General features: G+C 31.1%; 1 protein-coding gene across 1 annotated transcript; it reads right to left on the bottom strand.

The window, feature by feature from the left end:
• Positions 1–11,834: 11,834 nt before the first annotated feature.
• On the bottom strand, positions 11,835–13,876 carry LOC131595666 (protein NUCLEAR FUSION DEFECTIVE 4-like). The gene has a single exon (XM_058868086.1). The coding sequence runs from the start codon at positions 13,763–13,765 to the stop codon at positions 12,059–12,061; it is 1,707 nt and encodes a 568-aa protein (XP_058724069.1). The 5' UTR covers positions 13,766–13,876; the 3' UTR covers positions 11,835–12,058.
• Between the last annotated feature and the right edge of the window lie 3,352 nt (positions 13,877–17,228).

Genomic DNA, 17,228 nt, shown 5'->3' with positions numbered 1-17,228 from the left:
GTTCTATGTGTAAAGAGGTTTTGATTATTAACTTAGTAAGATCAAACATTATGAACACCATCAAAAAGAGAAACTAAATCGAAAAGCCTAAATCTTAAAGCATGTCTATAATCTAAAGCTTAACTGTTTTACTTACTAATGATCATATTGTTATATAGTGTGTAGCTTTCTTTGAGCTAAAATATATACACAAACTCAAGAAAATTATTTTCAAACTCCATATTTTTTAAACTCTTTTGAAAAACTATTTGGAAAAGCCAAAAATATTTTTCACTGAAGCATAATCGATTATAGTGTATAAATAATCAAGTATGAAACATTATTCTTTCTCTAGTCGAGTATGGTTGTGACATAATCGACTATGAGGTGTTTTTCATTAAGTAATTAATTAATTATGGATTCAACATAATCTATTATGGATCCAATCTAAACAAATCTTTATTAAAATATTTTTTTCATAATCGATTACAGTCTCACCATTTTCAATTATGGATTGGTTTTAGGTCTTTTTTAAGAATCTTAATGATTCTTATATAAAAGTTACAGAAATGTTATCTATACACTGAAACTAACATCCACACCGTATAATGATACGGTTTTGTTTTTTTTAATATTTAATATTTATTTTTTATTTGGTTGGACACACAACCATTCACATGACATGTTGTATTAGATACGGTGTACACCATAGGTGTTAGATTTTGGTGTACACCTAGCAAGCCTCTAAAAGTTATGGTGCTTATTTGAAAAAACACCAGCAATCTGAAAACCATTTCTTTTTCTCTCACTTTACTTAATTTTCATACAAATCACTTATATGCTTTTAGTGTTAAGACAAAAACCACTATATATAATACTTTTTAATCTATGTTGTCGTTATGATACTATTGTAAAACTAATAGTAAATTAGTCTCTTAAATCCTCTAAGATATAAATGTTACAAGCTAAACATGTTATAAAAGTTTAGTTATAAAGGTAGTAAGTTGAACATGAGATAAAAAAAATTATACAATGGTTGTGAATTGAACTTCTGCTTATATGTCGATGACGTACTGCCACTGGTAACTAGAAATAGCTTGGATAACTTGTCGAATTTCAAAGAGCCGATGATGAAGGAATTTGAAATGTCGGATTTGGGAAAATTGTCTTATTTCTCAGGTATGAAATTTCAAATGTCAAAGCAAGGTATGATGCTGCATCAAAGGAAGTATGTCAAGAAGATACTCAAGAGATTCAGAATGGATGATTCAAATCATGCATCCTCATCTGTCGAAACAAACTTGAAGTTGGAGAAGCATTGAGAGGAAGACAAAGTCTATATAACTTTGTTCTAGCAAATTATTGGATCACTGAGATATGTGTGCAACAACCAACCTTATATAAGTTTCACACTCGGATTAGTGAGCAGATACATGAGTGAACCAAGAGTGTCACACATGAAGGCTGAAATAAGAATTCTATGATACCTAAAAGGATCAATAGACTATTGAATTCTATTTCGAAGAGACTCTGAAGGTGAATAAGCAATAGTTACTTACTTTTTAGATGCTGATTGGTGTGGAGATAAGGAAGATCGAAGAAGCACAATTGGATATTTCTTTCAAGTATTTGGTGCCCCAATTTCATGGTATTCGAAGAAATAACACGTGGTAGCATTATCATCGTGTGAAACTGAATATATAATAGGATCCTATGCTGCATGTCAAGCAATTTGGATCAGATCATTACTTGAAGAAATGGAGGCCGAAAGAAACCTCTTGTGTTGCAAATAGACAACAAGTCAACCATAAATATGGCGAAAAATCCAGTTCTGCATGGAAGGAGTAAGCATATCGAAGCTAGATTTTACTTCCTAAGGGAAAAGTTAAATCGAGGTGAACTTGAAGTTAGGCATTGCTCGAGTGAAACACAGTTGGTCGACATTTTCACCAAAAGATTGAAGATCGACAGATTCCTAAATTTAAGAAAGAAATTAGGAATAGTACAAATTAACTATTTTTATAGTATGTTCGACAACTTGGATTATCGGGGGTATGTTAAGATATTATTGGATATTGTTGAGATATTATTGGATATTAGATATAATATCAATTATAATAAAATCTAATAATATAAAATATAATCCAAGTTATGTAAGCCCAAGCCCAATCAGGGTTGTATATAAATAGTCATAGTCTATATCATCATTTGTACAATTCAAGTGAATAATATAATCCTTATTTCCTTATTCTATCTATTCTCTCCTCCCTAAAAGTGCCTCATGCACTAAATCCTAATTCGACTAAGTATGAGTCCATCTTCTTGATCCATGCCCTAGGTGCGTGCTTGAGACCATAGAGTGCTTTGTGCACTTATATACTTTACTCGCTTCCTTCTGAATCACAAAACCAGGAGGTTGTGTGACATAGTCCTCTTCGTCTAAAGAACCATTCAGAAATGCTAACTTCACATCTAAGTGAAATGTCGACCAACCTTGATTGCATGCTAATGCTACCACTATTCGATCAGTCTCCAATCTTGCTACTAGAGCAAATACTTCAGAGTAGTCGAGCCATGCTCTTTGAAGAAATCCTCGAGCTACTAATCTTATTTTATATCTTGCTATCGACCCATCCGCGTTCTGTTTTAGTTTGAACACCCACTTTACGTCGATAGCTTTTTTATGTGTTGGAAATTCGACTAACTCCCATATGTTGTTTCTCTCGATTCCCTGTAACTCTTCAACCAAAGCTAACTTCCATTGTTGAATCTTTAAAGCCTCGCAATAGTTGATCGGTTCAACACTTGCAAGTAAAGTAAAATGAAATAATTCTTTATCTAGTGTGACTTCCTTATCACCAGCTACTTAATAGTCTCGAACTCTTGCTAGAAGAATTCTAGTTCTTTGAGGTCTTTGGCTTGTATAAGCCACACCCTCTTCGACTTCGACTATTTCTGGAATGTCAGCAATTACTTCGACTGGAATAATTTCTTTGACTACGACTTCATCAGTTTCTTAGTTGAAACCTAGCTCATTAATGGCTTATTGATTGCATCATTAGAATTCCAATTCCCGACAGAATTTTCATCAACCACAATATCTCGACTAGTCATGTGATTCGAACTGCCTGAGTCGAGGAACTAGATCTTGGATTCGACATGGTTATCTGAAACTGTAGCCATAACCACCATACCTTCAAAATCATATGAATCTAGGCGTGCAAGGTTCGCTCATTCGTCCTTGCCTTTTGTCTATCCATTGTCTTTCTAGTACCAACAATGTTTAGACAAGTGACCCCACTTCTCACAGTGATAACACTGCGCACCTTTCTTATCTTCTTTGTCCTTTCGATAGTTTCCTCATCCTCTTTCGAGGATTCAGAAGTTCTATCTTCGGCCTGGTGCTTGTGAGGGTTCGATCAAGGTTTCTTGCCCCGAGTCTTATCGAATTTGCCTATAAATTTGTTGGAACCACCATTCTTTTTCCATGACTGAGCCTGCAAAGCTTGTGTCGAATCTTGAACTTCTTTCCTTTCGATAATCCTAATCTCATGCGCTTCAAAAGAACCAACCAAATATTCCAGTTTTAGGGTTTCAAGTTGATTGGATTCTTGAATAGCTACGATAACGTGATCAAAGTGAGAGGTCAAAGTACACATTATCTTCTTAACTATCATCTTATCAGTTAGAGTTTCACCGCAACCCTTTATGAGATGGACGAGTTTCTGCACCTTCGACACATACTCTTCAATCTTTTCGTCTTCTCCCATCGATAATAATTCATATTATCGATGCAAGGTCTGCAACTTGACAACCTTGAATTTCTCACCTCCTTCCTAATATTTGATAAGAATATCGCATGCCTCCTTCGTCGATTCAACATGAGAGATTCTATCGAAATTTGCAGTATCGACCTCTGTTTGAATGCAATACGCAACCTTACAATCCTTCTTCTTGGCTTCGTTGTGGACTGTTTTCTGCGCGTCAGATGCATTTGCAGCCAGCACAAGAACTCCATTAGTAACCACTTCTAGGACTTCATGAAAGTCAAACAGAGACTGCATATGTGTTCTCCATCGAATCCAATTCTTGCCGTCAAACATTGCGAATTCAGAATGCCGTTAGTACTGTTCATTTTTGCAGTGATTGATTCATGTTCCCTGGAGACACGATCTCTGACGTGAAGTTCTTAAGAACTATAATCGGAAGCTCTAGATACTAATTTGTTAGTGCGTGAGGCACTTTTAGTGAAGAGAGAATAAAGGAAATAAGGATTATATTATTGAATTGAATTGTACAAATAATGATACAAACTATGACTATTTATATACAACCCGATTGAGCTTAGGCTTACACAACTTAGATTATATTTGATATTATTAGATTAGATTGTATTTAATATTATATTAATAATATCAATCTCAATAATATCTCAACAAAAATAACATTCAATAAAGACCTATTTAAATTAATTTGTTATTTGAAGTATTCTATTTTATAAAATTGTTTCTAAATTATTATTTTAATAAATATATGTAATGCAATAAAAATTGTTAAAAAATTGAAATAAACAATTATGTAATACTCTTCAAAACGGAATACTACATGGATAAAGTCAAACATTAGGTAGTAGTTAAGAAGGTTGAATGTACCGTGAGTTTGATTGGATTTTAATTAAGAATTTTCTCGGCATGATATGATATGAATGTATTTGAAGGTGACAATGAAGATTGGTAGGTGGAGCATCACAAATGGTATGTATTAGATGAGTTCGAGCTGTTGGTCATGAGTCAACCCATAAACGATAATGTTTCTTTATATTTTTACATTAGTATAATTAATGTAAATAAATTATTAATATTTATAAATTAATTAATGGAGTTTTCATTTTTATTTTTTAAAAAAATGAAAAAGATCTCTATTCTTTACCGATATAGATGTTATTTATGATGATTTCTGTAATACGAGATATATTAGCTTATTGCGATTAGAATTGTGCATTCAATTATATCTAGTGACATTAATTTAAAGTGTCACAAACTTAAATGATATTAGATGTTCTGAGAAATATAATTAAATAATAAATAATTAAGAATAAAAAATGAATTAAATAATAAATACTAAATACTAAACTAACCGGCTAATTAAGCTTAAAAAATGTCAACATGATTAATTAGTAATAATAGAAAAAGGAGGTCACCTTTATTGGATGTATTGAAAGCAACAAAAATAAAGGGACCAATACTATATTTCTATTGTTTTATAATATAAGAATTGTAAACGCATGTTGTGAATTAGTGGTCATATCTTACTTCACATGTTTGGAAGTCGTGGCTATTAGAATACCAAATACACGTTACTAGTATTAAGTCATCTTCTGTGTGTTTTTTCTTCATCATTCATTATCATGATTTAAACGGGGTCCCACAAATAGGATGACAACGAGACGGGTCGGAGACGGTTATTATCTTCTCTAAACTTAAATCCGAATCTCCAACAATCTCTTTCCCGTCTCAAATCTAAGCGGGGATGGAAAAGTAAAACTCAAATCTGTCCCAAACAAATTCGGAGTAGGTTCAACTATCACCGTCCTACCACCATCTATTTAGTAAAATCAATTTTTTTAATAAAAATACTTATTTTTTCCAAAACTAAATTATTTTATAAATAATAAAATGAAACAATCTTAAAAAAATTCATCCATACATTTCAAATATTCTAAATAATAAATTCAAATCAAAATATCAAAACTTTGTCCACCTATTTAATATTCTAAATTATCAAAAATATATAATAATAATATACACAATAGAATATACAGGGCGGTTCGGAGACGGATTCGGGGTGGGTACTAGTGTCCCTATTACCCGATCCGTTCCCATATTTTTAATCGGGAAAAACCTAAATCCGATCCCAATCAAAACAGATTTTTCCTATCAACTTCGAAGCGGGTTCGAATGGATACCGGCGGATACGAGTTTTGTTGCCCCACAAAGGTATGCATGCATACATGATACATATGCCAAATAATTGCTTTGACGGAAGAATTTTTTATGTACCATGTTTTAGCATTGACGTTTAGTTCAAGTCATAGTTTTATTTATTTACTCTATTCCTATCTCATATATTTTCTCATTTTTTATTATATATTATTTTAACACTTTAATAAAATTATGATTTATTTTTTAAATTTTTTCTTATTAGTAATTTACAAAATTTTAATGAATAAACAAAATAAAAAATTTTAAAAAAATATGATTAATTATAACTTATTAGTATAAAAAATTAATAATTTATTAATATAAAGTTGTATTATTTAATATAATTAGTTTTCCCAAAATAATATAATAAAAGAATTATAACATAAGTGAACTACTTGTCAAATGTAGGTTAGCCAATATAATCAAATCTATTATAAAATATCTCAATGTGCGTAAGAAATAAGAATCATGATCTAGATTCTTGACCACAATAATTTAAAACTAAAGTTACCTATTTTCTTCTTTGTTTCATTAGAGAAACATTGACTCATCACTATCCTAATTTAGAGATTGCAAAATTATTTTTAATAAACATTAATAAACTTTTATTATATATAAATTTATATAATAGTATAATAAAAATAATAATTAAAGTAAAAAATATTATAAATATGTAATTTAAAATATTTAACAAAAATGACTTATGTTAGAATTTTTATTTTAGAATCTTTCACCTAATATAATTTGTAAATATAAGAAAAATTACTTTTACATTACGTATATAAAATATATACATCTATGAAAACCTATATTTCACAATTTAACCTAATTGTCTAAAAACAATAATTTTCATTCACGGTTCCATAGAGCTCAAGAACCTATTCATTACTAGGATCCATTCTCATGATTAGATAAAATTGGTAGTTTTCAACCTCAAGAAAGACAATGATTTTGGCCCCGATGGTTTTGGAGGAGTATTCAATCACACTTTTGGACTATTATAAAAGAGGGTGCAACCAAGATAATCATGTAGTTTCGCAAAACTGGTTGGATCCTTTTAAGTACAACTCAAATACCATAGTTGCGCTGCCAAAGACCAATAATGTTGACACTATGAATAAATTTAGACTCATTACCTGGCTATTTTAAGTTCAGATCATTGCTGATTGACTTGCTACTTTCATGCCATATCTAGTTTCAAAAGAGCAAAGAAGGTTCACAAAGGATAGATGTATAAAGGATTGCATCTGGATAACAAAGCTTTTGGAGGAAATATAGCTCTCAAAGTGACATCACAAAAGTTTTTCATACTATAAGTTGAGAATTTCTCCTGCATGTTGTCACGAAGTTTGGTTCCAACCCTATCTTCTACAATTAGATACGAATCATCCTTGCCTCGAATTTTCTTTCAATCTCCACAAATGGTGTATCTCGGGTTTTTCAATTGTACTAGAGGGGTCAACCAAGGAGATCCACAATCTCCTTTATTGTTTCGTCTAACTGAAAAAGTTCTATGTAGAAGCCTTGTTAAGTTGATTGAGGAGAAATCCATAAAGTTGATCCAAAGTAGCATGAACAACTATATTTCCTCACATGTCATGTATATATATATATGACATATGTTGAAGCGGTAAAGCGGCAAACAACAAAAATTTTAGAAATATTTATTCGGAAAATTTATCGTCTCCACAGGGATCAATGCATTGAATTGTCGTTCAACAGTTTTCAAAGTTATGAGTTTGGACTGAATTGCTTAGCATAAAAACAGAAAAGTAAATATCAACACACAAAAAATTCATTCTTCAGAGAGGAGAAACTTATCAAGCTGACATATAATCTATTTCTCACAAACTTAAACTTATCGACTATTTATATTCAACCTACAATACTCATCAATGTCATCACGTATCAACCAAAATACCCACTGTATCATCTCAGTGGAGATCTCTCAACCAACCTCAACAACATAGAAGAGAACCGTGTCATTCGCATCAACGATCTCTCAGCCGACACAAACAACACAGAGGCATTAAGCATAGATACCCCAAATGAATGTCAGCTCTAAATCTATCTCTAGAATCTAGAAACTAACAGATAATCATCCTAGATAAAGATTCGAGCAGTATATGTCTATAGCAACCCAAACCCCAAGCACAGAGCAAAAAATTTAAGATAACAATCGACAAAGATTTGTAAAACAGATTAAATATAACGCCATGGGCGACAAATATATATGAGTTCAAAGTAAATACATATACAAAATTCAACTAAGAGAGAATACACAAAGAGGAAGAGAAATGAACCAAAAATCTCCCGGTTTGTCAGCGCCGATTGATGATCAATCCATCTCGGACCATCCGTATGCAAGCTCCGAAGTTGTTTTCTAAGCTCTCTCTACCAAACAATGCTAAAGATATTTTCAAAACATTAATCCACAAGAAAATATCTATATCTACCAATATATATATATATATATATATATATATATATATATATATATATAAAGCATTTGCCATGGAAATATTTTCTCAATATAATGAAATCTTGGAACTTAAAAAAGTTTGAAAAAGTTCTCTAGAATGGATTGCAAGTGTAGAAAAAACATTCTTCAAGGGTTGGAACAAATAACTTATTAGAAGTTTGATGCATGCAATCCATTAAACTTTAAAGAATGTGCACAAAGGGTATGCAACCGAATTTGGATAACAACAAAGATTTGTTGTTCTCCAAAAGTAACATCGACGATGATGAATCAGATTTGTTGTAAAAAAAGTATATTTTCCTCTTGGTTTTTAATAGAAACTGAGAGGGATGTGATGTCTGGGATGGAACATATTTCATTGTATTTTTTATTTAAAATATAACACATGTTACCTCGGTTTTGACTCATAACTGAGGGGATATGTAAGCGTGTTTATTGAGTTTCTTCACTATCCTTAAACAAATCTTTTCCGTCCATTTAATGAGTATCAAGGCTCAAGATAGTGTCATTAGTGATCCGCGTGAAACCTCAAAGACATCCATTATAAATGTATCTTGAATATTAAAAATTGATAATGAGATATTTGACATGAAAACTTTGAAACATATAAAGGCTTGGTAAAATTATCTATGATGGATTGCAAGAGCATAAATTATTTGGGTTCAAGGTTTGTGTTCTTCAATAATCATATAATTAAATATTTATTTTGTTTATCTAACCTTTTTTTGTTTTATATTAGAAACAAATGAATGCAAAAAACATTAGAGAATATATTCCATCCAACATTTGATCTTCTCCAAAATTTATATTAAATGAGGATCCAACATTTGTTCTTCATTGACAGTGATGACGACGAATCAGATTCAATCTTTTTAATATATTTTAACCTTAATAAGGTGTGTAAATAATGTAATATTATGTGTAAACAATGTAGTTTCTAAACAAATTAGTTTATTAATATTCCGTGTAAACAATGTAATGAGTATTTAAATAAAAGAATTTATTTTCCCCTCAGTTTTGGTCATAAAATGAGAGGTATGTGGCGCTAGTTTTGAAAATCCAAAAAATGCAATTGTTGGAATGCATGATCATTTCAACTATCCCCTTGATTATTTAAAAATTGAGGGGTTAAGTGGAAATTTATTATGACACCATTCGTTACCTCGTCCCTATAACCGATGTTAAATCAACTTCGCTCTCGAGGTTAAATGTGTGTTTTGTAGGAGTGATTGTTGTAAATTTACCAAGGAATATTTTCTCTTGGTTGAATAATTTATCCATAAGAGATTGTTTGGTTGAGTTCAAAGTTAAACCCTTTAAAAGCTTTGGTTTGGGGATTTAGGTTATAAGTAGACAGTTCGGTTTGTGAGCTAAGCCAGGTCAAAAGCTTTCTTTGGTTCGAGATCACCCCGATTCAAAATCTCAACTTGGTTTGTAGTTATCTTGTTAAAACCTCAGTTCGGTTGGTAAGATAAGCCTAGTGAAAAGCTTGTTTGGGTTTGAAATAAGCCCGATTTAAAATCTCAGTTGTTTGTGGTCAACCTGGTCAAAACCTCTGTTCAGTTCGTGAGTTCATCTTGGTCAAAAGCTCATCTTGGTTTGAGATAAGCCTGTAGAAAATCTCGGTTTAGCTTGGGAACTAACTACTTCAAGTTGTTGTTTGTAAAGAAGATTAATCGCTTCAACCCACTAATTGGAAGGAAAACTAGTTGTTTCTCTTTCCAAGTTATTGTTTGAAATGAAGACTAACCGCTTATCTTCATTGTTCTTTATTTGATTGGAAGTTAGACTGAAACTTCATTTTTTTCGTTGTATATGGGGGTTTGAGAGATCAACCTACTAAAAACTCCTATGATTTACTAGATACTCTCAAAATCAAATTTAGGGATATGACTAAGTCTTCTTGACGAACCTGTATAAAATTTTGGTGTATTTTTCTTTCCCTTACCTTTTATTTTCCGCAATTTCAATTTTCGTGACTAATCCCTAAAAACATTTTCAAAATGTTTTTAAACTCATAAAATAAATACAAAAGTTTTGTAAATCAAAGTTTTCTAAAACTCACAATCCCCTCTCTTGTATGTAGAGTCACGTGTTATACAGTTCTTAGGCTTTAATCTTGGATAAATCAATTTAGGACTTGCATGTGGAATTTGGGTACATTAGGGCTTGAAATTTCTTGATTGAATGCTTGATATTTTGATTTCTTTTGTTCCAGTTCTTGATTGTGTGTTGCATTTTTTTTACTTTTGTCCCAAATTGCCTTAAATATGGTCTTGAGTTTGTTTTAGATCATGAGAAAATATTTGGTACTATTTGGATGCAAGATTGTGTAGGAAAAAGTTGTTTTGTGATTCTGGTTGGACTTATATTCGACTATAGATTGTCTGTATTCGAATACAACTGATCAAATTTGAGTTTTGGACTTTTGGTTGAAGTTGTATACAAATCCAAGTAATGTGTATTCAAATATAGGTTTTAAAAATGTGAAAATTTTAAGTTCTTGACAAGTTGCATTCAAATACAGGTCTGAGAAAATGAGGCAGAATTGAAAATAACATAACTTAAGTTTGATAGCTCCAATTTAGGTGAGACAAGTTACGTTAGAAAGATAAATCAAAGATATACCTTGTGGTAAAGTTTAATAATACTTGTGTGTATGTGAGATATTTTTATTAACTAATGATTATGAGGTAAAGTAAGAACCGTAGCTAACCATATGGCATAAATCTAAGGGAAACCAATATTGAATCTAGGATACGCATATGTATCATAAGATAATGAGCACTCATGGACATTTTTCTCAATATTCCGTTGATATGACAAATCAAATGCGGTTTTTTGCAGTTTTCGATTTGATTTGATTGGGTTTGCGAATTTTTATTGGACTGGTTCGATTTTGAACACCCCTATGAGTATTGACAAAAAGTTAGTACTTCGATGTATAATTCAGTGTATAAGTGAGGAGAGACTTTACCAATATAAGTTATGCTATTGTTTTATGTTTATTGTTTCATTTCGTCTAATATGATTTTTAGAAATTAAATAGGAAGTTGTGGTCTAAATATAATGAGTTCTATTGTTATTTGTAGTATATGAATGACTAAATATAAAATTATGTTGTCATCTATATATTATGTAGGACTCAATAAAAATTTCAAGAAAAATCGAACCTAACCAAACTTCATTGGTTTGATTTGAGTTGATTCGATTTTATTTCTAAACATCAACCAAACCAAATTAAACCTCATATTTTCTTTCTTACCACGATTACCGGAGAACTATAACCACATATCTAAAATCTCACCATGATTGCCATCATCAGCCTAGCTATTTTCTATTTCGGACAAACTAAAAATGAAATTCATTATATCACTAATAATACGACGCAATTGAAAAGACACAATTAAGTTGCATTGAAAATCATAAACAAGTCTGCCTTTTAAAGACAATATTTATTCTTCGAAGGCAATACATATGTAAAAGTGGATACCTTATTTTACATAAAGTGATTTACTGTAGAGAAAGCATAAGATTACAATAACCTCTAAACTATAAATTTCCAATTCTGAAAACCTTCCAATGTCATACGAAAGATATATATCTATCTATCTATCTATCCATCATCTGAGGCAGGTCCAACCTTGTGCTGAGTTACAGCCAATTCATTTTCATTATTTCTACCTTCCTCTCTGAACTTCTTGTATATGTCACCTCTATAAAAATCTCTAGTCCTATAAACTAAAGTTAGAGACACAAGTGCCCCAAAGAGGCTAACAGCAGTGATTATAATGAAAGCCAATTTGTAGCACTGACCTCCATTGCAATTCAACTCCTCCCCATGCTTCCTCGTTAGTCCTAATGCTGCCATTTGCTTTCTGGCTTCCTTGTCATACAGATAACCAGCAACCCTCACACTTAACAAGTATGACCCTATTGGACTTGCTATTGACCCAACATTGTACAATGTTGAGTAATATTTAAGACCAAATAATTCAGATATGATCGAAAATAGTACTGGCCAGTTTGCTCCAAAGCAGAAACCAAGAATAATTGAAGCTACATAGAGACCATTTGGTACATCATATGCAATTAGAAGGTGACCAAAACAAGACAGTATAAGGATCCCTGTGAGGATGAGAGGTCTAGGGAGTTTTAGCTTTATTATGATAAATTCCGCGATAACTCCCTGTGTAACTTTACCTAGATAGATCCAAATTGCCATCAGTGAAACAAAAGTGGTTATACTTTGTGCAGGATATCCTAAAGATAATCCAATCTGACTCAAGTTGTTTACCACAGTAAGGGTTCCACCAAGTCCACAAATTGTGGCTACAAAAAGAGTCATCATGTCAAGGCTGAAAACGGCTCCAAGTACTGTATGATCTTCACCTCTACGCGTGTTTTGATTTTGAGTACTCTCTTCTCCGTTAACTTGTTGAGTCTGTGTGATTATATTCAAAGGCTTAGGAGGATTGATGTTCTCTTTCTTGCTCTTCCAAATCCTTTGTTCTTCCATGATAGAAACAACAAGAGGCAGGATAAGCAAGAGAAGCATCACAAAGGTAGTGACACAGTACTCACTCTTAGTAAAGTTGAAACACTTTTGCACTATGATCATTATCATGAGGAACCCTGCAAGGATTAGAGTCATGTAAAGGAAATTATAGAAAGCTTTGGAATCATTTGGCTGTTCAGTACTTTTGTGGTGTTTAATAACAGGCATGAAAACAAAAGTTACAGCAGTTGGTAGCCAAGCCATAAGCAAAATCAAAGATTTAGAGTCACTTCCATAGAAGGCATAGTATAGCTGAGTCATGATAGCTCCACTCAAACCAAGGTAACCACTCAAAAGGCCTATGACAACACCTCTACTACCAGGGAAGTTCTTCACACTTGTGACTAAAGCACCAGTGTTGGTTGAACAGTGAGAATTGGCTCCAATGAATATGTATAAGCACATATTCCATATTGGAGGTTTGGGGATTTTTTTTGTGACTGCAAGCCAAATCATGAAATAGCCAAAAAAGTTTAGAACACCACCAATTGATAAGACAACCCAAGGGGGTGTGACCTCATTGAGAAGACCTGAAAGAATGCCTATGTTAGAACCTAAGTCCTTGAAGAAGCTTAAAAGAGTGAGAGTAGTTTGGTCATATCCCAAAACTGACTTTATTTCTCTTGAGTAAAGACCAAACATGTAGCTTGCTCCAGACACCGACATGATCATAAATGATGAAAACACCATGAACCACCTCCCTGTTAGGACTTGCAGGGTGAAGCCTTTGGTGTCTTCCCAGCCATGCTTACCGGAAAATACCATTTTTTCTGAGTATTGCTTCTCACTAGATAGCTTACAGCTTAACTAGTTGTGACACTGCTTTTTCTTGAGAGCTATAAATACAGACAAATATGGCGTTTTCTCTCACCAACTTGGAATTTTTTATTGCACCTCTCATTAAAATTTGGATTGAGACTCTTCTTACTATGTTCTCAAATCTCACATTCAAGACTAACATTTAGGTTTATTTACAAGTTTAGGTATCAAAAGGACAAAGGTGTTTAAAATGACATCAACATCCCTTCTAGCTTTAAAATAAATGTATTAATTTCTCTTAAGTTTGCATGTACCAATAGATAATTTTAGTTTTAAATAGATTCTTTCCTCCCTATAAATTCATTTAAAACTAATTCATGGAAAAGTTTTTAAATAGATTATTTTCTCACAACAAATTTATGGAAACTAAAAAAATTATTGTAGTGTTTTTCTAAGGCGCAACAGAAATTATCTGTGAGGCGTGAAAAAAATACCAGTCCATAAAGAGACGATGTCCAAACCACATACGAACGTAACACTGATCATTGTCAAGATATTGACGTTAAACAAGCAATGGTTGGGAGGCCACCTAACCATATTTTATAGTTTGCTTTAAATAAGTCTTTAATATTAATCATTTCTTTTATAAGCACAGAAAAATACATATAGCAAGTAGGCTAGTAAATTAGATTAGAGAATGGAAAAAGATTTGTTTTAACATAAGTTTGAAAAGGAATTTATATTAAAATGAAATATATACATCAACATAATCCACCTGTACATGTTCATTAGTCATAATAATAATTAATTAACTTTCAATTAATCTATAAATTAATAATCATAAAATTTAGCATTTTTTACGAATAATTGAAATAAATTATAAATTTAAGATTAAATAAACATACACGTACATTTGACCAATTTAATATTTAATCCATATAAGAGGTACAAATAAATAAAATCACAATCATCACTATTTTGTCGTAAACTAGTTTCATTCCAATAATTCACAAGTATCTACTTTTAATATTACAAAACTCAATAAAATAACAAAAATCCACATGCATGGAAGATTCAAGTGATGATTCCTTATATGTTAACGTCGACTGAAAAAGTCGTCTATTGCCTTGTATGAAAATAAGTATATTCTCACTATTATGAGGTAGTTGGATGTCCGTTTTGGAATACTCCCATTATTAATGTTGCCTTCTTCTTCATTGGACAGTATACGATGTGGTCCCTCCATTTATCACGCCAACATGTTTGGTTAATCAATTAATACGTTTCTCTCATTGACTCAATTAATCGATACACAAATATTTAATAAAGAATTTTATTAAATTAATATCTTAAAAATCGGATCTAAGATTGAATTTAGGGATGTCCGTAATGGGGTCGGAACGATTTTGACGCTAAAAATTATTCAAACCGCAAGAAAAAATATATAGTTTGATTTGATTTAGTTGACTTTTAAAAATAAAATTGAAGGACAATAAAATTTTATATTCAGTCATTCTTCTATTATCATAAAATAAGTGTATTGTCTAAATAAATTTAAAATTTGATGCATAAATATAAAGTGTGTCTTACGATTTTATCTTGTGTTTAATGAATATTATATATATATATATATATATATATATATATATATATATATATATATATATATATATATATATATATATGTATAATTACAGTATATTTTTAAATAAATTTAAAATACTATCATATTTTTATATAAAGGAATGCAGACGTAATGTACGTTAATTGTTTTTCTAATCTTATCCTTCTCAATGTTACAAATTAAAAATGAAAATAAAAGTTAATATTTAGTACTTTCACTTCAAATAAAATTTATACTATTAATAAAAAATAATATTTCATTTTTTATTAATATGTAAATATGATAAAATGTATTTGTTGATTTTTCTAAAGAATTATATATATGTGTGTAATTGTTTGTAAGATTGTTCAACATAATGCAGTTTGATTTGATTTGGTTTGTAAAATACAAACCCCAAACCAAACCAAACCATGCGATTTTGTTAAATGATCCTAACACATTCGAACCAAATACGATATTTGTGATTTTCAATTTGCTTTGATTCGATTAGCGATTTTTTATTGGACCGGTTCAATTTTGAACACCTATCAAACTAATGATACTTGCGAAAGTAGTTATATTATAAACTTGCAACCTCTACCTATTTTTATTTTTTTTTAAATAACAAAGAAATATTGATATCTCAAACTTCAAGATGTCTACCTCTTCTCATAACCCCAACATATCTTCTTCTTATCTTCTATTTACATCTACATATAAGAATTGAAGCAATAATCACAGAGAAAATAGGAGATACACTTAAAATGCAATGATCACAAAGAAAATAGGAGACACACTTAAATACCAAAGAAATATTGATCTATCAAACTTCAAGATGTCTACTTCTTCTCATAAGCCCATAAATGGCGTGCATCCCTAAATCATATTGATAATTTAAAACAACTTAAATGATTTGACAAATTGGTTGTTTCTTATTGGATGTTCGTCTTTACACTGACGGTGCATATCCATTAAACTCATAAACAAAAACGGGAAAAAAATTGTTTTTCAAAAATACTTTTTTTGAACGAATCAATTTTTTCCGGCTTTGTGTAACCAATTCCAGTTCTATAGGATTCATGGTTGTTATTCCTCGGTGAGAATATGGAGTAGAGAAACAGTCTAGAGAGGTGAATAGACCCTAATTAAAAAAATTGACCGATTTTTCAAAAATAGAATATCATAGTTTTTTTATTAAAAAAAAAACAGGCGGAAGTCTTAAAAAGAAAATAGAGATCTTATGCTTGTATTGGAATTCAATCACGTTGACAAATACACAATTCATAAAACTCAAATATTGTTCAAAGATATCGATTAATTGAGTAATTGTATATTACACAAGATGTGTCATGTACAATGATTCAATTAATATCCGATTCTAACAGCAATATTTGTTCACAGTTTAATCAGCACTGAAGCTCAATTAGGTATTAATTCTAAGAAAACCTAATCTTACGTAATAAATCGCTACCAACTAAATTTAATGATAAACTATGCTAGAAATTGATAACATAAGCATGCAATATCCTACAAAAATTTAAAACAACCTCAATCTTGATAACATGACACATCTTGTTCATTTCAACCTCGTGTGTGTGTGTGTTTTTCCAAGTATTGTCACCTATGTGTTTCTTAGTTTCCAAGTGTGTTTAAATTTCTGTGTTTTCTACATTGCTTAAATTTTTGCAATTTCCCGTGTTATGTAATTTGATTGAATTTAAGTATTTTTGAAGCAATAAAATAATGTTTTTTCCTTCTTAGTAATATGTTTGTCTATGTGAATAATGTGCTTGCATACTTTAAATTCTTTCTAGAATCTTTACCCATCTTTTGTAGTATGACAACGAAGGAGAAGTATACTCTCTA

This window comes from Vicia villosa, linkage group LG4 (assembly GCF_029867415.1).
Source record: "Vicia villosa cultivar HV-30 ecotype Madison, WI linkage group LG4, Vvil1.0, whole genome shotgun sequence".
In the NCBI taxonomy this organism is placed as follows: Eukaryota; Viridiplantae; Streptophyta; class Magnoliopsida; order Fabales; family Fabaceae; genus Vicia; species Vicia villosa.
Note: the sequence above shows the minus strand (reverse complement) of the source record. Positions and strands in the feature narration are given on the sequence as shown.

Bases quoted from the DNA above. Each gene is read 5' to 3' on its own strand.
- LOC131595666 (XM_058868086.1), bottom strand. From the start codon at position 13,765: ATGGTATTTTCCGGTAAGCATGGCTGGGAAGACACCAAAGGCTTCACC.